Below are 26,905 nucleotides of genomic sequence, written 5' to 3'. Positions count from 1 at the left end.
TATATTTACTTATTTCCTCAGCCCTAGTATACATGTAAAGAAGTTTCAGAATTGTGATTCCATAATCCCTGTGAGAAACAAATTTACTAACTATACTATAGTGTTTGGGTACAGTTCTTTTTGTTTTTAGCTTTACTGTGTATAGCAAAAATACAGATTTCCCAAATCAGTTTAGATCTTTTCTTCTCAACATTTCGGTGTGGTCCTGTTCTTCATTTGCAGTACAGCTGGGTTCATTTGTTACTATTTGTGTTCCTTTTGGGTACCTGGACACATAGAGGCTGATTTTCATTATTATTTATTTGGGAGGTATGTGAAACCTTACTGTAGTTTTAAGAGTCAGAGCGATATGAAAAGGCATTCTCAGAAAAGTGTGACTCCTATGAAATGTGATCCCTTGTATAGCATTTCATTCCCTCATTCTCTCTACCCCATTCCCACTCACCCCCCGTAGCTTACCAATTTCATTACTTTCTGGCTTATTTTTCCATATTTCTTTTTCCATAGATATGTTTTCTTATACGTTGATTGCATTTGAATGTCTTTTTGTGGTACCAGGCAGTTTGAAAGCTGTTTGGTGATTTTTCTCTCTTAAGGATATTGTTCATAATTGGTATATTCTTACCACTAATGTATTAGAAAGCTAATGAAACTTATTTTCTTTCTTGAAAAATTTTTTTGGGATTTTTCCTGGAATGAAAATGAGAATATGAATTTTGAAGGGCTCATTAGCACTGAACTGTCTATTCCTTAAAAAGATTTGTCTAAAAAATGGTAACATAAAACAAGCAGCAACGTTTTTCAAGTTTTAACCTGTTATATATATATTTTAGCAAGATACTTAAAATTTTTCTTTCTCCTTAATTGAATTTGAATTATTTCAAGTGTCAATGAGAGCTGCTAGCCTGTTAGATGAACTATGTATTTTTTGCTTCTGGAAGTCTTGCAGAATACCTTTTCTTTTACACAAAGTAAAACAAATCATGTTCCCAAGTCTGTTGAATAGTGCAGTGGTGCATTTCACTGTGTGCTCTTTTTCTTTCCAAATCCTCTGCAGGCATTTGGGCAGTCCTTCTCCATCCACCGTAAGGTTGCTGAGGATGGAGAGACTCGGGAGGAAACACTTCTGCAGGAGTCAGCATCAAAGGAAGCTTACTATCTGGGGAAGATCTTGGAGATGCAGAACGAACTGAAACAGAGCCGGGCTGTGGTGGCCAACGTGCAGGCAGAAAATGAGAGGCTTACAGCCGTCGTGCAGGATCTGAAGGAGGTAAACAAACAACAAACATATTCCCTGTGAGAGAGCAGTGGGAGAGAGAAGTAAGATGAAATTCTTCCTAGGAGAGAGGAATAAAACTTTTTCTCTAATCAGAGGAGCTGTATTAAACAAGAAGCACTCGATGCCGATGCTAGCAATTTTTCTGCTTTTTTAGTGAAATGACAGCTTGTTCTGAGATGAGCTTTTCTCTCTCTTATTGTTCGTTAAGAATTAAAGTCTTTATGTATTGAGTACTTGGGAATTGGCCTTGCTATTTCTGCAGAGGTGTTTAAAAAATACAGCGACCCTAAGGTCACTTCCTCCCCTTTACCTGTTTCAATACAGTGTGGAGAGGAACTGTGAATGTGGTGTTAGCACAGGACTCTCCTCACTGGGGAGAGAGATTCTGGGGGAGTGTTCTGAGGGGTCTTACGAGTCTGGTGATGCAGAACCATAAACTCTTTTTCTGGCTGTAGACAAGCAGCAAATTATGGCTGGACTGAGCCTTCTTCAGTCCCCGGGCCCTCCCTGGACTCACTCTTTCCCTTCAGCTTTTCACGTAGCAGCGTCATATGCCAGATGGTTTCAGAGTGGCAGAGTCATTCTGTCCTGGGGGAAGGAGGTAATGTTGGGGACAGAAATAGCCAAAAGCAGCTTCATCCACCAAACCCTTTTAAGAGCATTTTTGAAAACTTCATATTAAGCCGTTCACTCCATTTTTTGATTAAGAAAGCTGTAGAAGAGGTGCAGATTTCCTCTAATTCCTACACCAGTGCAGTGGAGGTTGACAAACAAATACCGGGTCCACTACCAAGTGGGCTCATTAACTGAGCGATTTTTTTTTTAAATTTATTTTTGGCTGCGTTGGGTCTTGTTGCTGCACGTGGGCTTTCTCTAGTTGCAGCGAGCGGGGGCTACTCTTCGTTGTGGTGCGCGGGCTTCTCATTGCGGTGGCTTCTCTTGTTGCGGAGCATGGCCTCTAGGCACGCGGGCTTCAGTAATTGTGGCTGATGGGCTCAGTAGTTGTGGCTGATGGACTCAGTAGTTGTGGCTCGCAGGCTCTAGAGCGCACGCTCATTAGTTGTGGCGCATGGGCTTAGTTGCTCCGTGGCATGTGGGATCTTCCCAGACCAGAGATCGAACCTATGTCCCCTGCATTGGCAGATGGACTCTTAACCACTGTGCCACCAGGGAAGTCCCTAACTGAGCATTTTGTTAATAGAAAAAGGTCAGATGAAAAAATTGTTTGATATTGTGAAATATAACCAAAGTAATCCACTGATACGTTTCTCTTGACATTAGTGACATATTAGAAATAAAGTTTCTTTATTATAACATATAAGTTGTTCAAAATTTACTGGAATTTAATCAATAATTTACATTTGCCTGTGTCCATATTACAATGAACTCAGTGAATATTGACAGTAAGATTTCTGCTTTACCTAGTTCATTGTCTTTGCACATGCCCCAGATATGACTCTGGAGACAAGGAAAGGAGCCAACCAAGGGGAATTTAGTGTTGGGTACCAAAAAGAACATGAGAGTTTTCAGGATGCCCTGCCTCATTTCCCTCCACTGCAAATGATTGTTAAAAAACAAAGCCCATCTCCAGTTCTTCATTTGATGCATCTGTATGTGCTGGGTCATCACTTGCTTATCCTTTGGAGTACCAGACCTCCTCCTCCAAGTGGACTCAAGGTCATATAGTGCCATAGGCCACCTTCTTGGATTAAGCAAAGCCCAGAACATCCACAGGCAGAGGCCTCAGCATCCGTGGGCAGCAGGTTCACATGGCAAGTTGGCAGAGAGGCTGTGATATGGGCAACCTGAGGGCCATGGGCACCCACATGCAGGTGGTTTGTGTATAAGGACTGCAATCAATGAGTCAAGCAGTCTTGATTACCAACTGGATGGATCCTCTGAAAGCTACACAACCCCACTGTGCGCGGCAGTTGCAGCTGAGGAAAGAACAGCAAAGGTTGAGGAAAGGGTACCACAGATGTTTTCATCTTGGGGCGAGACAGTGGAGATTGATGGAGCATCCTCACTTACATATGCCATGCTTGAGTGCAGTTTCCAAGGAATAGATTGATGATAAGCAGCAGGAGTTGATTATTAAGAATGAGGATGGGGGCTTCCCTGGTGGCTCAGTGGTTGAGAGTCCGCCTGCCGATGCAGGGGACACAGGTTTGTGCCCCGGTCCGGGAAGATCCCACATGCCGTGGAGCGGCTGGGCCCGTGAACCATGGCCACTGAGCCTGCGCGTCCGGAGCCTGTGCTCCACAACGGGAGAGGCCACAGCAGTAAGAGGCCCACGTACCGCAAAAAAAAAAAAAAAAAAAAAAGAATGAGGATGCAAGTTAGGAATAAACTGAGGTCACAAAGGAAACAAAATGCTGAGAAGCCCTTCATTCAGATCACTTCTCAAATTTTAGTGAGTACCAGAATCACCTAGAGAACTCATCAAAACACTAGTCTTGGGCTCCACCCCCTAAAGTTCTGATTCAGTGTACTAGGTGGAATCCAAGAATTTGCATTTCTAACAAGTTCACAGCAGGTAAAGACCACACTTTAAGAACCACTAATTTAAACTTCTTTGCCTGGCTTAAAGCTGGGCATGGGAGTATCATAAGGCTCACAATTTGGGGAATTGCTGAATGATCCCTTGGTTATAATCCTTTGATTTCTATGCATTTTCAGTAGTTGATTTGCCGTAAGAGAATAACTTGTTATGTCCAAATTTATGTATTTTTAAAATCTAAAACAGCTCAAGGCAGTTTAACCATTTGGGTTTGTCAATAACTAAAAGAAAAAAAAATGGGTGGTCAGTTTCCTGGTCTTCTAAGTGTGCCAACAATTTATCTGTTAATATTCTTTCTGATGGGCTGAAAGGTAGTGAGTGGTATTACTACATCTCAGAGCCCTGCTGTTTTTCATGCAGACATTGTTTTAATGTCGCTAATAAAATTATTATTAGCATGTAGGGCTGAGGACATTTGTAAAAGGAGAAAAGGAATACTATTTCTTGGTATGTTGATACAGACTTTTGACGGCTGGTGTTAAGTTCAAATCCCAGATTTGTTTTTATTGTAGGCTAGTTTTGTTTGTCTTTTTGTATTCTGGGTATTGATTGGTGCATAGTGACTGGAAGAGAGACGATGAAACAGAAAAATCATGACCTGATGGACATGAAATAGACAAGGATAGACAAGGATAACCAATAAAAAGCGTAGTAAATCACCAGCTTGACAGATGCTGTGTGAGTTTTTTTTTTCTTTTTGACCGTGCCCCACGGCCTATGGGATCTTAGTTCCCCTGTCCAGGAATCGACCCGTGCAGAGTCTTAACCACTGGACTGCCAGGGAAGTCCCTGTGTGAATTTAATAATTTAATTAATGGAATTATTTTTATTTACTAAAAGGACTAATCTCTAATTTCAGTAGGATCATTGGTACGGGCAAAGGTGCCCGTGTGTGTATATGTGCTGTGTGTGTTATGGAAGCTTTACAGTCATATATGTGCACATGTGCACACGTGTGTGTGTGTGTATTTAATTCCACAGCCAAATTCTTTTCCATATATGGTATGTATAGGACAGTATAGTGGAAAAAATGGAAACATTTCTGAATTAGGTATTAGAAAATCAATATTCTAGTCTCAGCTCTGCTAACAGTTTTAGAATTATACTCATGGTATTTGTCAAAGATTAGTTTAGTATATAGTAAATACACAATAAACATAAACTGTTATCATTAATAATTTTCTGCATCCTCCATAGAGCTATTGTTGAAAATATCATTTATTATGTAGATCCATAGTCTTAGGTTAAAGAAACATTAGGTAAATACCTCTTTGAATTTATTGCCTTGAAAATTCTTTCTGTTGAGATATGAATCAGGTGGTAGGAATTATAGTATGTTTTGTTTGTTTGTTTGGTTGGGTTTTTTTGTTTTTTTTTTTTTTGCGTTATGGTGGCCTCTCCCGTTGCGGAGCACAAGCTCCGGACGCGCAGGCTCAGCGGCCATGGCTCACGGGCCCAGCCGCTCCGCGGCATGTGGGATCCTCCCAGACCGGGGCACGAACCCGCATCCCCTGCATCGGCAGGCGGACTCTCAACCACTGCGCCACCAGGGAAGCCCCTATAGTATGTTTTTATTATTGCTTTGGTTGTTAAAAGCCTCCAGCACTATGTGTCACTGTAAAACCTAACTTAGATTTTTCATATAATTCTCATTTTTAAACATTTTCATCAGCCTTATTGTATATGTGTTCCTAATGGTAAACTGCTTTAAATAAGATTTTTAAGTACAGGGAGTATAAAGAAAAAGTGTCACCCAATCAAAGAACCAAATCAGAGTTAATTTTAAACAAGTTAGGTGTTAATCCTACAGGTCTAGTAACAGGCAGGGGATGGGAAGGGGGGAATCCTTGGGTGACCTTGACCAGCATCATTTCGGTGAGAGCTAAATGAGAGCAGATCGATTACTGTAGAGCCTAAGCAAATACTGAGTAAACAAGTTTGAATTTCATTTTTTTATCTCAACCTATAGGTCTAAAATACTAGAAGATATCCTGAATTTCACTGTACAGCCATGTCACCTTAGCTACCAAGAGCACATGGCTCCCTCTTCTGAATCTTTCCTCGAGTTAATGAAATTTCTGGCACAATACATGAAGCTTTAATACAATAGCTAAATTTCTAATTTGTAACATTTTATTAAGATATGGCCATTTTATATTTCAAAAGCTGCTTAATCCATATGATCTTTATCACATTTGAAGCTCCATTTTTTTTCCCTCATTGAAATATACAACCAAACTTTATAATACACCAGCTCAATTTTTAGGAATCGATTATAGCCACATCTATAAACTTTTAGGCCATGAAGGCACCTAGTGATTATTTGGTAAAGCCTACTCCCAGATCAATAATTCTTTCTCCAGTAACCTGGAATGGTCATGTAGCCTTTACCCAGACATCTCCGTCACTACGGAGATGGTAATCTATGAGTCCTTCCAAGGAAGGGACTGTCTTTTGTTTGTCATTTATCTTGGTATCCCCAGGACTCAGCACAGTGCCTGGTCAAAAGCAGACATTAAAAAAAGAATGTTTGTTAGTTGAACTGAACAGAAATAACATACTTTAGGAGTTAGCTACCTCTGGTTTGAATTCCACCTGTGCCACTTACCAACTGTGTGATATTGGACAAGTTACTTTTGTTCTGTAAGTGTCACTTTCCTCACTTCTGACATGGAGATGGTAATACTAATGTACGGGTTCTATGTCAAATGCCGTGCACAAAGGAGATGTTAAATTACTGTTCATTCCTTGTCTTCCAGCTCCCTCCCAAGGCTGCCCATCCTGTTGCTTGGCAGCCTTAATTGTTAAACTGCCCTTTTTTGTTCAGTGAAAATTGACTCCCTGTAATTTTCACCAACTGGCCATATTCCTAGCCTCTAGATCTACAGAGAATACATTTTTTTAGTTTTCTATTCCACTTGACAATTTTAGCCCATGCCCAACAGCTTCAAACATTTGGAAAGAACTATCTTGTCTTCCCTTTTTCAGATTAAACATATCTAGATCAATTAGCACTTCCTCATGTGACATGGTTTCAGGATGCCTCAGCATCCTGTTTATTACCTTCTTAGACTGAGATCCAGTGTCTCTTAAAAATGTCTGCTTTTTAAAAACAGACTATTGACTGTCTTTACCCCATTGGAAATTTTTGAAAATGTGAACTGTTGGATGAAGGGTTTGAGTTTCTCATCTTAGGGTTTTCATCTTTTTGGATTTTCCACTTTGCAGTCATACATTCATTCATTCAACAGAGGTCTCTTCAGTGCTTGCTATGAGCCAGATGCTTGGGTGCTTGGAAGCATCAGTGAACAAAAAGTCAACAAGGAGTGGTTGTTTTCAATGTTAAAACAACTAAATGTGTTCAGAAACTATTTCCTTCTACTCTTTAGTATCTGTGGAGATAGTGAGCTGTGTTTTAGACAACATATACTGTAGATTGAATGTTTGTCTTCCCCAACATTCATATGTTGAAACCTAATGCCCAAAGTGATGGTGTTTGGAGGTGGGGCCTTTGGGGGTGATTAGGTCAAGAGAGTGGAGCCCTCATGAATGAGACCCTATAAAAGACACCGCAGGGCTTCCCTGGTGGCGCAGTGGTTGAGAGTCCGCCTGCTGATGCAGGGGACGCAGGTTCGTGCCCCAGTCCGGGAGGATCCCACATGCCATGGAGCGGCTGGACCCGTGAGCCATGGCCACTGAGCCTGTGCGTCCAGAGCCTGTGCTCCGTAACGGGAGAGGCACAACAGTGAGAGGCCCGCATACGGCAAAAAAAAAAAAAAAAAAAAAAAAGAAGACACCGCAGAGAGCTCCCTTACCCCTTCCACTATGTGAAGACACAGCAAGAAGATGGCCATCTATGAACCAGGAAGTGGGCCTTCACCTGACACTGAATCTGCCGGTGCCTCGATCTTAGACTTCCTAGTTTCCAGAGCTATGAGAAATAAATGTCTGTTTAAGCTGTCCAGCCTATGGTGTTATTGTTATAGCAGCTCATATGGACTAAGACAACATATAACATTTCGTACAGTAAATTACACTCATCTTAGTCTCTCATTAAAACTACAGATAGGTGGTACCTGCTGTGACTAAGCAAAAAACATCTAAACAGTCAGATTAGATGCCATGGACCTCAGCCACCAGCACATAGTCACTTTATTTAAGGAGAGTCCTTCAGCCACTCTTTAAAAATCAAATTGCTTCCACTGCATAAATAGGTGGTTTGGTAATAGTGTGGAATTAGAAATCAGGAAATCTGAGTGCAGGTCCTAACTTGACCATTTTACTAGTTCTGTGATTAAACTTCTCATTTTCCATATAAACATTATAATAACACCTCTCCTAGTCCTCATGATTTTTATGAGGAGAAAATATTTTTCATGAAAGTGCTTTACAAGAAGGAGAGGACTATGTTAGTGTTATTTATTGTTTTAAAGTTTGTAATTGGACTTATTCATACACAGCAAGACAAAAACAATAAATTTAGAAAGATGTATTGGGGTCTACTGTCAGAAGGCCCCAGCACCTTCTGACAGTAGCAAGAAGTAATGGCTGGGGCTTCCCTGGTGGCGCAGTGGTTGGGAATCTGCCTGCCAATGCAGGGGACACGGGTTCGAGCCCTGGTCTGGGAAGATCCCACATGCCGCGGAGCAACTAAGCCCGTGAGCCACAACTACTGAGCCTGCGCATCTGGAACCTGTGCTCCGCAGCAAGAGAGGCCATGACAGTGAGAGGCCCGCGCACTGCGATGAAGATGGCCCCCGCTCGCCGCAACTGGAGAAAGCCCATGCACAGAAATGAAGACCCAACACAGCCAAAAATTAATTAAGTAATTAAAAAAAAAAAAAAAAGAAGTAATGGCTGACACCGTGACACCAAAAGAAGAAACAACACATGTTTAAAAGCCAGTAGGCTGAAAGAGGAGAGCTGTCTGGGTGTTCTTGCTATCAGTGTAAATAGCCTTTCATACCTGGCTGGTTCTCAAAAGGGTCACTGCATTATTTCTCAGTACAACATCAAATGTGCTTACTGATGGGGAGAGGTTAAACTATTTAAGTAAGTCATCCAGTAATAACAAAGCTTTTCTTATATTCTCTGAGGTTTCTGGTTGAGTGATTGGTCATTGAGAGCTGTGTTTACGCATAGCTGAATGAAATTGACACTTCCAACTGAACGATGATTTTCCTGTTCTGTAAAGGCATGGCTTGGCTATAGCTGGAAAGTTATTTCCCTGGCATGTCCCAGTTTCTACTTGTTGGGAATGGACCTCACACCTCCCTGGAATGATGCAAAGTGTCAAACAGTGAAGAAGTATCACTCTTTAATTGGTTTAAATAACTAACAATAATATCATAGCTAACATTTATGAGAGCTTATCATGTGCCAAGCACAATACTCAGCATCTTACAATCATTATCTCATCTAATTCTCTTAAACTTATGAGGCATGTACTGTTTCTATCCCCCCTTTACAGATGAGGCAGAGATGCTGACAACTTGTCCAGCAAGCAGTCAGGCTGGTGTCCTAAACCAGGCAATCTGACTCCAGAGTCCCTGCTCTTAACCATGTTAGTGCCTGCTTATTTGTTTATTGATTCCACTGGAGAGAGCTTTTTTTTTTTTTTTTTTGCGGTATGCGGGCCTCTCACTGTTGTGGCCTCTCCCGTTGCAGAGCACAGGCTCCGGACGCACAGGCTCAGCGGCCATGGCTCACGGGCCCAGCCGCTCTGCAGCATGTGGGATCCTCCCGGACCGGGGCACGAACCCGTGTCCCCTGCATCAGCAGGCGGACTCTCAACCACTGCACCACCAGGGAAGCCCTGGAGAGAGCTTTTTTGTCAAAAAGTTCTTTCCAACACTTGCTGAGCTGCAGCAAACAAACATCCCTATTAACATCATAAAGGAATTTGAAAGCAGTTTAACAATATACAAACAATTCACCTTTGAATAATTGTGATTTGATTGTGCCTTTGGGAAAAATAATTTACATTAATGGATTTGTTTGTGGGACTAGTTTAAAATTACAGGCTCATAGAATTTTTTTAATGTGTGTGCGTATAGTTCTGTGAATCTTAACAAATAGAGATTCATGTAACAACAATTATGATGCAGAAATTTCATCATCCCCAAAACCTCCCCCTGTGTTGTGCTACTCCTTTGATACCCTTCCCCACCCCAGTCTCTGATAATCAGTCATCTGGTTTCTATCACTATAGTTGCCTCTTTTCAGGAATGTCGTGTAAGTGGAACCATACAGTATTTAACCTTTGAGAGGGGGTCCTTTCCCTCAGCATAATGCCTCTGAGATTCATCTAAGTTGTTGCACGTCAGTTGTTTCTTCCTTTTTATTGTCAAATACTACTGTATGGATATACTACAGTTTGTTTTTTTTTTTTAAATCAATTCACCTATTGAAGAACATTTGGGTTATTTTCACATTTTGGCAATTACAAATAGAGCTACTATATACATTCATGTACATTTTTATTTTTATGTGAACGTAAGTGTTCGTTTCTCTACGGTAGATGCCCAGGAAAAGTGGAGTTTGTGGATGCAGATGTGGTACGCTGGCAGATGTGAATGCGGAGAGTCTTTGCAAGTCCTCTTCAGGTTGCTTCAATTTTCTCACTGAAGGAAGCAAGGCCAGCAGCTGACAGGGAAGATGGGGGAGGTGTTGGGGATTTGAGGAGAGACAAGTGGTGAGATAATCACTTAGAAGAGTGAGTCACTGAGGTATGATCATAGGAATGAGCAGCTGAAGCAGGGGAAGGTCCCTCAAGAGAGAATTTCCAGGAATTGAGATCACCTTTGTGCATATTAAGAATGCCAGAAATTGAGACCAGGAGTTCTGGAGACATTGGCAGTGAACCAGGAGCTGAAGTCTTAGAGAAATAAGGGGGAATGAGTTGATGTTTACTAAGTGACAGTAACAGTGCTGAGTAGTGGGTAGTATGCAGTGTCTATGCCTACTCTGCTGCTACCTTGTCCCCGAGGAAGTTACTATTAATTTGTTTTGTTTTAATGTACATTTACTAAGTAAAAAAAAAAAATCTCGGTATTCCCTGGTGGCGCAGTGGTTGAGAGTCCGCCTGCCGATGCAGGGGACATGGGTTCGTGCCCCGGTCCAGGAAGATCCCACATGCCGCAGAGCGGCTAGGCCCGTGAGCCATGGCCGCTGAGCCTGCGCGTCCAGAGCCTGTGCTCCGCAACGGGAGAGGCCACAACAGTGAGAGGCCCGCGTACCGCAAAACAAAAACAACAACAACAACAAAAAATCTCATGATGACATGAGATTTAAAGCAGAGGAATTTTAAGGGTGGAGGAAGAAGAGGTTGAATGCTCTGAAAGCAGCCATGCGGAGCAAGATGGGCACCCATCTCACCTCCAGGCCTGTACTTGAGAGAGTTGCAGGGGAAACAGTGTCCCCAAGGGAGAATCAGTTTTCCATTTATCGAGGAGTACATTATACAAATCTGTAAAATCACCATGCCTGCTATAATCCCATATGCTCATAGAGTCAGTGAATATTGATTAAAATGCATGCCTTGTAAGGAGTGTATACATTTAATTTCTCTTTTTAAGGGTTGGAAGTACTTTTTTTCCCATGATTTGGAAAGTTGGGTGGTTGTATTTGTCAATGAGAAATAATACAACAGCTTTTGAATAGCTCTTAAAACAACGTCAGTTGATCTTAGTCAAAAATATCTTTAGCCTTTCTGAGCTTATTTTGGGCAGGCAATAAGGACCTGCATCTCCATAATCCCAAACATTCTGGGGAAAACTTCAAAAATGAAAGCATACGTAAATGTTTCCAACATCCAAATGTTGGACAGCATTTGGACACAGCTTCAAAACAGTACCGTTTTCATTTGTGACTCTCTGCCTTAGACAATGAGAAGGGGCATAAACTTCTGGCCTGATATGACAGTCGCATCAACTTCCTGTGTAATAGCCAGCCACTAAACTAGTGCCAAATGGAGAATTAAACGGGAAACTGCAGGGAAGGACAAGCTAAAGTTAGAAATGGTGAGAGAGCTTTGCTTGGGGCAGGATGCAGAAATGGCAGTTCTGGAGCTGACATAGGTTAAAAAATAAAAATCTGTTTTTAAAGTATTCATGTGTAGTTTCTTTACTTTTTTTTTTAAAGGTAATTTTCATCAGTTATCATTCATCATTTAAAAATAGTAAGCAGCAAAAGGCAGCCAACTTTTTAAAATGTGTGGTATATACTTGGCGCATATATCATATATATATGGATTATACATATGGATTATATATATATGGAATATGTATATATAATACATATGGATTTCTTTCCTTTCCTCTCTCCCTTACTCCTGGCCTTCCTTCTTTCCTCCTCCTACCTCCCCTTCCTTCCTTCTCTTTCCTATCTTTTGAATTAGGGTCAAACACCAGCTTTCTACCTCTTGGAACATAAAAATAAAGATCTGTGCACAATCCATTTTATACACATTGATTCTTGAACTAAAAATAGCTTGATTCAGTTTCAAACTTTTTCTCCTACCCGAAGCTCAGGTTTTGCTCCCTGTGCGGACTGGGTGGAAGGAAGAGTAATGCACAATCAGCATTTCTGCTAGAATGCTTAGTGGACAATTTTAATCTTTTTTTACATCTTGACCTCTTTCCAAAGAACATCCTGGTTGGCAGATCTAGCCTGATTAAGATTCTCTTCAGGTATTTAATTCTCCTAAGGGAATTTATAGCTTAATCTAACAATCAACGATACCTGAATCTACTCAGAACTTAATTTCTTGAAAGTTATAGGAAACTTATACTTGAACAAGGTAGAAAGAGCAAACTAATGAGTGAGCTTAGTGATATAATGAATTTTGATATGTATCTTGAATTATACTTTTTAATGCTTAATCAACAAAGATATTTAAAAAAATACTATAGACTGAATTATACTAGATGCATTAATATACCCAAACTTTAACTTTCAGTTTGAATTAAAGTAGAATGCATCCCATAAGAAAGGCTGTCCATTGGTTACCTACTTAAATAGCTTTCTCATCATCACTTGTTCACTGATATTAAAAGTAAATTAGGGCTTCGCTGGTGGCGCAGTGGTTGAGAGTCCACCTGCCGATGCAGGGGACACAGGTTTGTGCCCCGGTCCGGGAAGATCCCACATGCCGCGGAGCGGCTGGGCCCGTGAGCCATGGCCACTGAGCCTGCGCGTCTGGAGCCTGTGCTCCGCAACGGGAGAGGCCACAACAGTGAGAGGCCCGCGTACCGCAAAAGACAAAGAAAAAAAAAAAGTAAATTAGGGCTTCCCTGGTGGCGCAGTGGTTGAGAATCTGCCTGCCAATGCAGGGGACACAGGTTCGAGCCCTGGTCTGGGAAGATCCCACATGCCGCGGAGCAATTAGGCCCGTGAGCCACAACCACTGAGCCGGGGCGTCTGGAGCCTGTGCTCTGCAACAAGAGAGGCCGCGATAGTGAGAGGCCCGCGCACCGCGATGAAGAGTGGCCTCCACTTGCTGCAACTAGAGAAAGCCCTTGCGCAGAAATGAAGACCCAACACAGCCAAAAAATAAATTAATTAATTAAAAAAAAAAAGGAAATTAGAAATAGTTTTCTGATAGAGTTTTGGTTTCACTAAAACAATTTTTCAAAAAGCAGAATTATACAGTCTCTTCTGAGGCTCTCACAATATTCATAAACCTTACTGTCTGCATTACATTTTTTAAAATCTAGAATATTAAAATGTATTTCCTAATGGGCTTTGGCACATAATTTCAAATATGCACATTAATAGATTGACACTATTTATGGGCCAAATTATTCCTGTGTCTTGTTGTGGCATACGGGAGAGAGTATCTGTCTAAAAATGAGGTAGAGATTTGGCTACTTGTACAGAGAAGAGGCCAGCAAGTGTTTTCTGGAAGGTAAATTCAGTTGTTAGAATGAAAAGTATAAAAGAACCTGAAAGGATAACAATATCTATCTTGTCCCAACTGCTAATGATAATGAAACTGGGCCTTGAGAGTAATAAAAATCTTGCAACATTATTTGAATCAATCTTTCATTGGCAGTGCTTGCCAATAAAATGTTGTTTTACAACCTTTTTTTCTTTTTAACTCCTTAAAAGAGTGGTTCAGACATTTTTTCCCTAATTGCCACAAAACAAAATACTGAGGAATAAGATTTTGTAGGGTAGTGTTGAGCTTGGGAGGATCACAAACCATTGTAACATATAAGATTTTTTTTTTTTTTGCTTCCCAGGGATTAATTTTTACCCCCTTGGGGGCTGCTTTAACAAAATACTTCAGATTTGGTGGCTTAAAACACAGACTTGTTGTTTTATAGTTCTGGAGGCCAGAAGTCTGTAGTTTACTGGGCTAAGGTGTTAGCAGGGTCTTCTTCCTCTGGAAGTGCTGGAAGTGTGTCCATTTCCTCTTCTAGCTTCTAGGACTGCACTTCTTGCATTCATTGGCTCATGGCCCCTTTCTTTACGTTTCAAAGCCTGCACAGCCTAGCATCTTGTTTCAGTGTCATATTGCCTTCTTCTTTTGTGTCAAATCTTCCTCTGCTTCCCTCTGATAAGGACACTGTGATTACACTTAGGGTCTACCCAGATAATCCAGGATGATCTCTCCAACTCAGAAATCATAACTTAATCACATCTGCAAAGTCTCTGTTACCATATAAGGTACCACATTCACAGGCTCTAGGGATTAGGACAGACATATTTTTGGAGGCTTATCACAGGGGTGATTCCACCCCCTACTGGAAATGCATATTCTACACCATTAAGAAAAAAAAAAATAAGAAAGAAGAATAAAAGATAATAAATATGTAACTTCTGCTAGTAATCAGTCTTTTATTACATCCCAATCTACTCGGGGCACTTGCCATTAGAACAGAGTATATGTTTAAAATTAGTAAGATTCAGAAGCCCTAGAGTTGGTGACGCCCATCTTATTACGATGTACTAACCCATCCATTTATTTTGCGTCACCCTTTCTGCTGGAGCCAGTCAGCAGAGAAGGGCATGAGTCACTCCAAGGTCAGACAGTGTTATTACCTAACTCTTATTGTAATGGGCAAATCCACCATTAAGCTTCAGACTGAGAGAAATACTATTGAGTTGGCAAAAGCTTTTCATGTGTATGTGCAGATAGTCATATGTAACCACAATTTTTCAGACTCTGTGGCAAAGAGAAATGAAAAATCTGTGCTGTATTTTAATTTGCTGCAGAATTTCTCCTTCAGGAATGACCATTCTATTGAGCACCACTCTGCGCCAAACACTGCTGGAAATACCAGCATGTGTAAGCAACGTCTGCCTCTGTTAGACTGTTCAGAGGAATAAAATGAATGTATAATTAATTCTAGTACTAGAAGGCACATCTCTCCCCCTGGGCTGCTTCTCTGAGCACAGCTGCCTGAATTAAAACAGGAAACACCTACCTGACATCCTCTAAATACACAGCCGATTAGAGCCCTCTGAGAAACATCCAGTGGATACCACTTGGCTCTGCAGCCTAAGTATTATTAATTAAAGACTCGATGCCAGGGTCTTCTTTGTTTATTGTAGTGGCTATCTTAGGTGGCCTTGAAATTGATCAGTTCTCTGTTAACAATCCATGAGTTGTACTCCCATTTGAAATGAGTAGAGGTTATCCTGGAAGTTGAATAATATATTTAATATAATAATAAAGCTTGAATTCAACAACAATCCTTATGAAGTCCAACTGGATTCTTAGTGCTGTGCTCCAACTGCTTTTGGACTTTCCCTGACACATTCTACCGAATCATGGGCTTAAAAACAGTTGTAGGGACTTTCCTGGTGGCGCAGTTGTTAAGAATCCGCCTGCCAATGCAGGGGACACAGGTTCGAGCTGTGGTCCAGGAAGATCCCACATGCCATGGAGCAACTAAGCCTGTGCGCCACAACTACTGAGCCTGCGCTCTAGAGCCCGCAAGCCACAACTACTGAGCCCACGTGCCACAACTACTGAAGCCCACGCACCCTAGAGCCTGTGCACTACAACTATTGAGCCCATGCACTGCAACTACTGAAGCCCACGTGTTCTAGGGCTCCCGTGCTGGAACTACTGAAGCCCGTGCGCCTAGAGCCCGTGCTCCACAACAGGAGAAGCCACCACAATGAGAAGCCCGGGCACCGCAACGAAGAGTAGCCCCCTCTCGCTGCATCTAGAGAAAGCCCACGTGCAGCAACAAAAACCCAACACGGCCAAAAATAATAAATAAGTAAATAAACAAACAAATAAATAAACCTTCTTTAAAAAATAAAAATAATAAAAACAGTTATATTTGCCCTTATTCTTGGGCAAATAGGACCTGAGCATCCTAATCTTTTTTAAAAAACAGGATTGCCAGAGAATGTTATTGAAGGCTAGTAATATACCATTTCATGCTGGATAAAGCAGACGCACAAAAGAAAAATTGTTTTCAGTAAAATTCCTTACAAATTGTTTACTTAAAACTTTGCAAATAATTGAAGTTAGAAACTTTGGATTTTGTTTTTAGAGCTAAGTGCAGATTTTGCAAGTGTATTCATCTCCGTATTTGCCAGGGTTTAACACTGGTATGCACATAATTAGCTGAATAAGCTTACACATATGATTCTCCTTTCTGGACCTCAATATTGTTATCTATTAAGTGGAAATAAAAGTAACACCTACCTCTGGCAGCTGTTGTGAATCCTTACATGTGACGCACTTGGCACATAGCAGGCAGTGACTCAGAGCTAGCTGCATTATTGCATTGCATTATTTCATTGCTGTTTGCATATATTTTTAAAATGTATTTAGGGTTATTTCTTTTTTTTTAATTTTTATTATTTATTTTTGGCACGTGGGCTTCAGTAGTTGTGGCACGCAGGCTCAGTAGTTGTGACTCACTGGCTTAGTTGCTCCGCAGCATGTGGGTTCTTCCCGGACCAGGGCTTGAACCCGTGTTCCCTGTACTGGCAGGCAGATTCTTAACCACAGCACCACCCGGGAAGTCCCTAGAGTTATTTCTTAAGAATAGCATTCCAGAAGTAGAATTACTGGATCAAATGGTACAAGATTTTCTTGTTTGTTTGTTTTTAGATCACACACATAGTTATATTGCTTTTATAGAGGATTAAAGCAATTTATGCTTTCATTAGTAATAGAAGAGAATTCCCATTTCACTGAGCCCTGGCAAGCATTAAGCTCTTTCAGGTTGCTTACTTGATAACTGAATGGTGACATTTCAGTATTAATTTATAAGGTCATTATTGGAAGGGACATGGTTTATCTTGTTCATCAATATATCCTAGCATAGAGCTTGGCATATACTAGACACCCAGGAGAACAAATGAATGAATAAGAAATTTGCCACTTTCATTAATTTGTGGAATAATAAATGAATAAATTCATTAATTAAGGGGTAATTTCTGTACCTTAATTTTTTGCACATTTATTAGGTTTTAGTTTTCCTGTTATTTATGTGTGCTCCAAGAAAGTTTTGATTTTTTTTAATGATTTGCTATGAGTATTTCCCCCAGTTTATTTGCCTTTTGATTTTATTTTACTTTTAACATATTGAAGTTTTGGCAGTTCTGTTTCTAAATCTACTGCTTGTTTCCTCTGAGATTCCTTTTAGTGGTTTTAAGCGCAGATGTTTCTTCTTCCTTCTTCTCCCCTTCAGTCTTCTCAAAACTATAAAACTGTAATGTTCATTTATATCAGTTTTTATGTTTTAATTTTTACCTTTAATGTTTTAGTCTATATGAGATTCAGTTTCATGTGTGGAACAAGGTGAGAGTTTAAATTTAAAATGTTCCCCTAGGACTTTGCTGGCGGTCCAGTGGTTAAGACTCCGCACTTCCAATGCAGGGGGCAGGGGTTCAATCCTTGGTCGGGGAACTAAGATCCCACATGCCGCATGGCGAAGCCAAAAATAAATAAATAAATAAACTAATAAAGAATAAAAATAAAAATGTTCCCCTGAATGGCTAAATGCCCCGACACCATTTACGCCATGAGGCTCCTCTTTTAATAAGAATGTTAAATTCTTATCTATACTTTGTGTTGAAACTTATCAAAACAGTTTAAACTAAGAGAATTGAAATAGATTACAGTCTCAAAAAAAAAAAAACAGAATATTTTTATAGTGTTAGAGAGCAAAATAAATGAAAAGAATGAATTATTATTAAAGTTATTTTCAATTCAAGGAATGAAAATAGGCATATTTAATACATTATTACTATTTCCAATAATATACAACTTTTGTGATTTGACATAGATCTTTAAGACATGATTTATAAACTTATAGAAATGGCATAAGTCCTGGGGTTAAAGGTTTACGTTTCTGATGAGTCTCAATATTTTTACTTTGAATATCAGGAAAATACAAGAGTATAATCAAATTTAATCTTATTTTCCCCAGCTGGATTGGTCAGCACTAGGATTTGATGAGCTTCCTGCAACCTAAATATTCAGTAGCCTAAGGGTTTCTTATCAGGTTTTTGAATAAATAAAGCATTTTTTTGGTCTGAGTGGGTTTCTCCATAATTTCCCTTTAATTAAAATTGATTCCTTTTTTAAAGACACTTGTATTTTCTTTTCTAAAAGAACTCCTACATTATTCTGTCTTCACTGTATTGTGTTTTTATATCCTGTCTGTCCTATTTCTGGCCTATTTTGTCTTATTTCTATCATATTCGGTTATTCTTTCTACCTACTCTTATGCCAGAGATTCACTTTGTAATTACTGCCATGTAGCAATATGTTAAAGATTACTGGTACTATTTCTCTCTCTCTCTTTTTTTAATGTTTCAATTATTTTGGTGGCCCTGTCATTTTTAGTTCATGTTTAAATGGTCAGGTTCAGTTTTTAGATTATCAGTATGCCTGTATTCTTGATAGTTAGAACAATTTGTAAGACAGGCTCGGGCTCCCCCCCCCCTTTTTTTTTCCTGTGCTGATTTAATATTTTTTCTAGGAGAGACTTTAAAAATTCATTAGTTCACTTGTGTCCAGGTAAGAAAAATTCTCCTTTATAAACTGTTCCAAAATTAAAATCATCACTTTCATATACATTCTCTAAAATGAAATATGGAAACCAAATGATATTTACAACCAGAAATTGCAAAAATCAATACTAAGATTCTTTTGTATTTGAAATAGAGAACTAGTAATATCTACTCATAGAATTTTCCAATCTAATCTTTTTCCTGCTAATGGATGCTCAGTCTGACAGAACTCTTAAGGACCATTTCACCCTGTGTCTCTCTCTTTGCCCTTCCCCCTTATGCAAATAAGATGACCCTTACATCCAATCAAATCATCACAACAGGTTTTTCATCATTTTTAATGGAATGTCAGCTTTGCCACCTACTTGCCTGATACCCAAAGCCTTTCCATCTCCCTTCAATCTGCAACAGAGAATAGTCATCAGAGGCTGTCATCAGAGAGAGTTATCTTCAATTGCCTACTTGTTATTCTATTCCTGTCAAACACTCAGCTGACAGATATTCAAGGGTCATAGCCCAAGTGACAGGCAATCTGCCAATTCCCACATTTTTCCTTAAGTTTTAGCCTTCTCTTGATATAAAGTATTAGAAAGCTGTACACAGTTATCAGCGGTATGATGTGATGTTTTAAAATAGGGACTCAGAAGCAGATAAGGGTTGAGTTCAAATTCAGGCCCCACCACTTGCTTTCCAGTGGAATCTTGTCTAAATCTCATAATCTTTCTAAGTCTTGTTTCTTTATCTTTACAATAGGGATAAAAATAATGGTGAAGGAATACATTTCTCTTGATAAACCAATGATACTTTTTTAAACCAGATAACTAGAATTCAGTGACTCTTTTGTGTTTCCTTTTTTACTTGTTGTCTGGGAAACAGAGAGCTCACTCAGTTTAAAGCTCAATTAAAATGAGTACTTGGGCTTCCCTCGTGGCGCAGTGGTTGAGAGTCCGCCTGCCGATGCAAGGGACACGGATTCGTGCCCTGGTCCAGGAAGATCCCACATGCCGCGGAGCGGCTGGGCCCGTGAGCCATGGCCGCTGAGCCTGCGCATCTGGAGCCTGTGCTCTGCAATGGGAGAGGCCACAACAGTGAGAGGCCCGCGTACCACAAAAAAAAAAAAAATGAGTACTTGAGACCTGGTCAAGATATTGCTATTTGGTACAGGAGCTATTTGCCCAGGTGAGCAGTCTGTTGTCTAAGATCAGTTGATTTTCTTAAAGCAAACAGTGAGTTGAATTACTGATTTTTATAGTCTTATCTGCCCTGAGCAAAGTTTCCCTGGAACAAACAACTAAGTCATGTTGACACAGAGGTCTCAGTTCTCAGTCCCAATAGCTACATCATGTCAGTGCTTATAGTCATGCTTCTCAAGGATATTTGCTGCTTCTTTTTTTTTTTCCTAAAATTTCTTGTTTTTTTTTTTTTTTTGCGGTACGCGGGCCTCTCACTGTTGTGGCCTCTCCCATTGCGGAGCACAGGCTCCGGACGCGCAGGCTCAGCAGCCATGGCTCACGGGCCCAGCCGCTCCGCGGCATGTGGGATCTTCCCAGACCGGGGCACGAACCCGTGTCCCCTGCATCGGCAGGCGGACTCTTAACCACTGCGCCACCAGGGAAGCCCTAAAATTTCTTGTTTTAACTGCCTTATTATGTAGACATATTTTATTGTAATGGCCTCAAAACATTTAAAGCAGAAGGTATAAATAGTAATAATAATAATAATAATAAAATAAAAATGATAGTATAATCCAAATCATCAGCAGGGGTAAAGAAAGCAAAAGAGGCTGTGTAGTGTAATGGTTAAAGCATGGGATCTGGGTCAGACAGACCTGGGTTTTAATCATGGCCCTGAGCAAGTTATTAACCTCTTGCTGTCTCAGTTTCTTAATTTGTTAGATGAGCATAATATTGCCAAATAGGGTTACTTTGAGGATTAAATAAGATAGTGCAAAGCTCTTGGAGTAGTTAAGTGCCCAATAAACAGTAGTGTAAGAAAAAAGGATGAAATCACAACTTGGAGCCACAGACATTTTAAAGATTGAGCATTGGGTTGAAGCAAAATTGAGATTTGGAAAGAAAAATTGTCCCTTGGCATTTTTAAATAAAGGAACATGAACTACAGTAGACAAAAAGTGCCTAACTTTAACCTGGCACCTGTTAAGTTTAAGGATTATTTAAAGAAAATCACAAAGCCCTGATTTGGTTAAATTCTCTGAGGTCTAATTCCAAATTCCAGAGCTGGAGATGGACGTGGTAATCACTTTAGTCTTAAAATTAGGACATCCAAGGAGCAGCCAACATTGCTTCCATTTCTCTCTCTAGTAGATGGAAAGACTTTTGCCAGCTGAGAGGCAAGGGTGGAAAAGGAATATTAAAAATACCCACTGGTCTCATTTTATTTTTAAGTCAGAAGGGAAAATTTATGAACTGCTGCCTAACTTGACTTTTCCATTTTAGAGTAGAAGGAATGTTCAGATTGAAAAACAACTACCCACTGGTAAATAAGGCAAATAATACCTTTGAGTCTAGGGACACTTAAATGGCCTTTTAATTTGTAGTTATTTCTCTTCCTTCTCAGGATCACCTTCTCAGGATAACTAGGAGAAGGATGTGGGAGAGATTAGTCTCTAAAGAGGAAAAGAATTTATTATCTCTACCTTCAGAAATAACGCTATAATTATATGGCAGATTTCCACCAAACCACTTTTTTAAAATACACTTTTCTACTGATTAGGAAGGACTATTAAGAAGGACTTTATAGTTATTTCATATTTGTAGTTTTTTCAAGTGCTTATTGTTTTTGCTTTCCTCCTCCCACTATTCTGCATTCATCAAATATTTATTGAACACATTTTATTGCCAGGTACTGGTGTAGGCACTGGAGATACAGCAAGAAACAAGACAACATCCTTGGTCTTGTGAAACTTATATTCATGTGAGTCAGATGGACAGTAAACATAATTATAATATTCTGTCACATTGTAAAATGGGAAATCTTCATGGAGGGACTGGGTTCGTTTGTTGGGGTGGGGTGACATCAAGAGTTCTGTTTTGATCATGTTTGGTTTGAGATGCCTATTAGATCTCCAAGTGGAGAAGACAACAAGTAGAGAAGAAGATAATTGGACATGTAAGTTTGGAGCTCAAGGTAGAGGCTGAGGCTAGAGAAAGGAATATAGGAGTTATCAGTGAATAGATGACAATTCAAGCCATGGGTCCAGATGGGATCACCTATGGACTGACAAGAGTCAGACCTCAGACACTACAATATACAGAAGTCAGTGAAGAAAAGAATGAGTCATTAAAGGAGACTGAATCCTAGAGATAAATGTGTTTCCAAAAGGAGGAAATGAAGAACTGTGCAAGGAAGATGCAGCTAAGAATTGATCACCGATTTGGCAAGATGGAGGTTGCCGATGACCTTGGCAAGAGATTTCCCTGGAGTGGAGGGAACCAAGGCCTGATTAGAGTAGGCTGCAGAGAGAATGTGAAGAAATGGAGATAGCAGGTGTAAACAAACTTAGTTCAGGATTTTGCCATGAAAGGCAGCAGAGGGATGGGGGTAATATTATTTTTGCTTTCTTTGTTATTAGTTCCTTCTGTGGTGGTGGTTTATTTTAATGGAAGATGTGTGTTTGTTAACTGATGAACCTTAAAGAAGGATAAATTGGTGATGAAGGAGAGAGGTAGGAGGGATAATTGCAAAAGTGAAGTCCTTGAGCAGGTGAGATCTGCTTTCCTGATATGCATAAAGATGCAAACCTTAAAATGAAAAAAAAAAAAAAAGACTGTGCTGATTTCAAGAACTCTAAGTTAGGGGCTTCCCTGGTGGCGCAGTGGTTGAGAGTCCGCCTGCCGATGCAGGGGATACGGGGTTCGTGTCCTGGTCTGGGAAGATCCCACATGCCACGGAGCGGCTGGGCCCGTGAGCCATGGCCGCTGAGGCTGCGCGTCCAGAGCCTGTGCTCCTCAACGGGAGAGGCCACAACAGTGAGAGGCCCACGCATGGCAAAAAACAAACAAAAAAACCAACTCTAAGTTAGAATAGGGAGAGGGTGGTATGGGTAGGGGAAAGGGGGAACTGGGAATCTGAGGAACCTGTATGTTAGTAACATTTTCTAGCAAGAGGAACCCCAGGTGCATAGGGTAGACTATAGTAACAGCTGGCCAAAAAAAAAGGATTTGAACAAGCGAACTTCTTGGTGTCCTGGGATGAAAAAGTGAGCCTGGCAGGAAGCCTGATGTGTACAGGCATTTCTTTAAAACAAAATATGGGCAGGGCTTCCCTGGTGGCGCAGTAGTTGAGAGTCCGCCTGTCGATGCAGGGGACATGGGTTCGTGCTCCAGTCCAGGAAGATCCCACATGCCGCGGAGCGGCTGGGCCCGTGAGCCATGGCCGCTGAGCCTGCGCGTCCGGAGCCTGTGTTCCGCAACGGGAGAGGCCACAACAGTGAGAGGCCCGCGTACGGCAAAAGAAAAAAGAAAAAAATGTTCTTATATGTGTGTTCTTTTAAATAGTTTAATTGATCCTGTACTGTGGTTAACAATATATAAATCTACTTTAAAGTAAGTTATTGATTTGTCTGTGAATTTGTCTGTCTTTCCTCTTCCCTCTTCCTCTCTCATCTAGAGTTAAAATAAGAGAGAAGAGAGTTTCTGGTTTTATTTTCACAGAGGAAGATGATACAGATCATTATGGCTGGAGAGGGAGGGAATACTAGGTGTCCCTGACAACATTCAAATGGAGTCTAAGTTAAAATGCTGTGGGTTTGGGACTGTTTTCTTAGAGATCACTAAGGGGTTCAGGAGCCTGCAGATGAGTTTGTTTGTTTGTTAGTATTTTAAATTTTATTTGGTTAATTGGCAGCATTGAACTGAAGTTGTTCCATTATTTTATTTTGTTCATTTTTATGCACAAGTATCTTCCTACATGACTTGATAATATCAATCATTTGCAAGTGATTCTGTTGCAGCACCAGGTTGGGTCCCCGGAATGCTGAAGCATGGGTCCTACAATAGAGACTTGAAAAGGACATAAACGGTATTTAATAATAAATGCTGTCGAGGTTGGTATACCAGACCATTTTGGTGAGTGACCCACTCCTTGAAATAGGAAACACGAGAAAGATTGTTTGGAGAGCCTGTATGATAGAGAGGCCTAACTATTTGAATGAAAATACTAAAAAGCATATCATTATGTTAATTCCACAGCCTTAGATCTTCGATGCTAAAAGGACTGCTAAAACCAAAGCTTGTCCTACACTACATTAATCACAAAGAAATTCTGTTTAGACATTGAGTCAAACTTTCCTGACTATATTGCATACAGGTAGTATTGTGCACTCTGCACTTTCGCCCTTACTGTTTAAATCTGGGTTTCACCACTTATTAACTGTGTGGATTTTGGGCAAGTAACTCCTTTGTGCCTCAGAGAAATAGGCACGATAATAGTGCCTACCTTAGTGGGGTATTGTGAAGATAAAATGCAATGCATATAAAACAATTAGAACAATATCAACAACATGGGTTAGATGTATTTTATGATTATTGCATTGTGATATAATAAGATGACTGTCTAGAAAACACTGTCAACTTGCAGTCTTAATTAATTTTAAGAGATAGTGAAACGATAGGGCAATGATGGCAAACTTCTTGACCACTCAGGGATGAGAAATGAAACTCAGGTGTTATCTTGTTTTTGCCTTTCACTAGGTATTCTGCCTACTTTTCAAAATTGTGTTACTTTAATCTTTATTACATACAGGCATATTCTCAGTAATTTTAGGCCACCTTATGTAATTGTAAGGATGAAACTGCAAACTCAGTTTCTAGTCCTTTTGAGTTTGTTAGAATCAATACAAATTTTTCCCTCTTTGAATTTTTTCTTATGTTTACCTCACTATTTCTGGCTATAATAGAAAATTTTCTTTAAAGTTATAGCCATTACAAAGGGAATTATAGTTCTCAAAATGCCAATTAAACACAACCCTTCATTGTTGTTGTTATATATTTTTAAAGTTATATATACATGTTAAAATACTTAAATGGGGCTTCCCTGGTGGCGCAGTAGTTGAGAGTCCGCCTGCCAATGCAGGGGACACGGGTTCGTGCCCCGTTCCGGGAGGATCCCACATGCCGCGGAGCGGCTGGGCCCGTGAGCCATGGCCGCTGAGCCTGCGCGTCCAGAGCCTGTGCTCTGCAACGGGAGAGGCCACAACAGTGAGAGGCCCACATACCGGAAAAATAAAATTAAAAATTAAAAAAAAAAAAAAAAACTTAAATGAAGTGAGATGACATACAAACGAAATCTTTCTTCGCACTGCTCAACCTCCAGCCCCACTCTATAGAAGTAACCACTTCTATTAGTTTGCTGTAACAAATTACCACAAACTTTGTAGATTAAAAAATTCTTTATCTTACAGTTCTGTAGTTCAGAAGTCTGAAATTCATCTCCCTGGGCTAAAACCAACATGTTAACGGGGCTGTATGTTCCTTACTTGAGGCTCTAGGGGAGAATCTTTTTCCTTTCCCTTTTCAGCTTCTAGAGGCCGCCCACATTCCTTGGTTCATGACCCCCTTCTTCCATTCCCAACATTGGCAACATCAAGCCATCTCACAACATCTCACACTGCCATCTCTCTGGTTCTCTTTCTCTCTCTTCCACTTTTAAGGACCCTTGTGAGTACACTGTGCCCATCTGGACAATCCAGTATAATCTCCCTATTTTATGGTCAACTGATTAACAAGCTTAACTCATCTGCAACCTTATTCCCTTTTATTACCTAGTTTTCCTCTAGTGCAATTAAAAAACAGCAACGACCCAGTAGATAACATTGCTTAAAGAACAATTTCCTTTTTTGTTCTCCTCGTTTAATTGTCTGATTTTCTTCACTCTGAGCTCGAGAGGCATTTTTTTTCCTACCAAAGCAAAAGCATTAACATCCATTCAGTGCTTTAATTGAGACTCACTCCCTCTTCCTTAGACTAGATCTTGGCCACTGTATTAGTCTTCTCAGGCTACCATAACGAAATATCACAGATAGGGAGGCTTAAACAATAGAAATTTATATCTCACAGTTCTGGAAGCTGGAAGGTCCAAGATCAAGGTGCCAGCCAGTTTGGTTTCTGGTAAGGTCCCTGTTCCTGGCTTGCAGATGGCTGCCTTCTTGCTGCATCCTCACATGGCTTTTCCTCTGTGCTCCCACAGGGAGAAAGTGAGCCAGCTGTCTGGTGTCTCTTATAAGGGCACTAATCCCAAGACCACAGCCCCATCCTCACGACGTCATCTAACTCTAATTACCTCCCAAAGGCCTCATCTTCAAATATGGGGTGTTAGGGCTTCAATGCATGAATTTGTGGGGGAAGCAATTCAGTCTATAGCAGCCACAATGGGCCAGTCATCTGGATGGAGTTTGAGGAAGCTCTATCCATGCCAAAGCTGTATCTCTTTTTTAAAATAATAGAGGCATAAAGGCTAATGTGACCCTTTTAATGACCATTTATTCTACAAATATTTCTTGTTTGTGTCATATCACTCACTGGCTTAAAAATCTCCTAATGAGGGCTTCCCTAGTGGCGCAGTGGTTGAGAGTCCGCCTGACGATGCAGGGGACACGGGTTCGTGTCCCGGTCCGGGAAGATCCCACATGCCGTGGAGCAGCTGGGCCCGTGAGCCATGGCCGCTGAGCCTGCGTGTCCGGAGCCTGTGCTCCGCAGCGGGAGAGGCCACAACAGCGAGAGGCCCGCGTACTGGGGAAAAAAAAAATCTCCTAATGATGAAAAGCACTGAACTGGAGAACATATCCAGTCTTTCTCCTGTGCTCTACAAGGCCATGATCAGGCACCTGACTACCTCCCAAGTGTAATATATCACCCTCCTTCACCCATACTGGCTCCCTTGCTGCTGCTTTCTTCCTTAGGGCCTTTGTTCTTGCTGTTCACTCTCCCTGCAATGCTTTGCCCCAGGTAGCTGGCTTATTCTCATCATCCAGGCAGAGAGAAAAGAGAGGTGGCAATGCAGTGAATCACACACAAGCTGTTAAAGCTTCTGCTTAGAGGTGGCAAGCACTTCACTTC

The 26,905-nt window shown here is 40.6% G+C and overlaps 1 protein-coding gene across 10 annotated transcripts in view; it reads left to right on the top strand.

Annotated features, from left to right (window-relative positions):
• The window catches only part of BICD1 (BICD cargo adaptor 1), a gene marked incomplete at both ends in the record, with an annotated part of 207,485 nt that overhangs the window by 90,981 nt on the left and 89,599 nt on the right, over positions 1-26,905 (top strand). For all 10 annotated transcript variants that reach the window (XM_079715428.1, XM_079715426.1, XM_079715427.1 and 7 more), the window contains one exon: positions 1,058-1,270. In XM_079715428.1, coding sequence (XP_079571554.1) covers positions 1,058-1,270 — 213 coding nt within the window. The remainder of the gene's footprint in view (positions 1-1,057; positions 1,271-26,905) is intronic.

This window comes from Hyperoodon ampullatus, assembly GCF_949752795.1.
Source record: "Hyperoodon ampullatus genome assembly, chromosome: 11".
In the NCBI taxonomy this organism is placed as follows: domain Eukaryota; kingdom Metazoa; phylum Chordata; class Mammalia; order Artiodactyla; family Ziphiidae; genus Hyperoodon; species Hyperoodon ampullatus.
The sequence above is the reverse complement of the archived record's forward strand: the minus strand, read 5'-3'. Positions and strand labels throughout refer to the sequence as shown.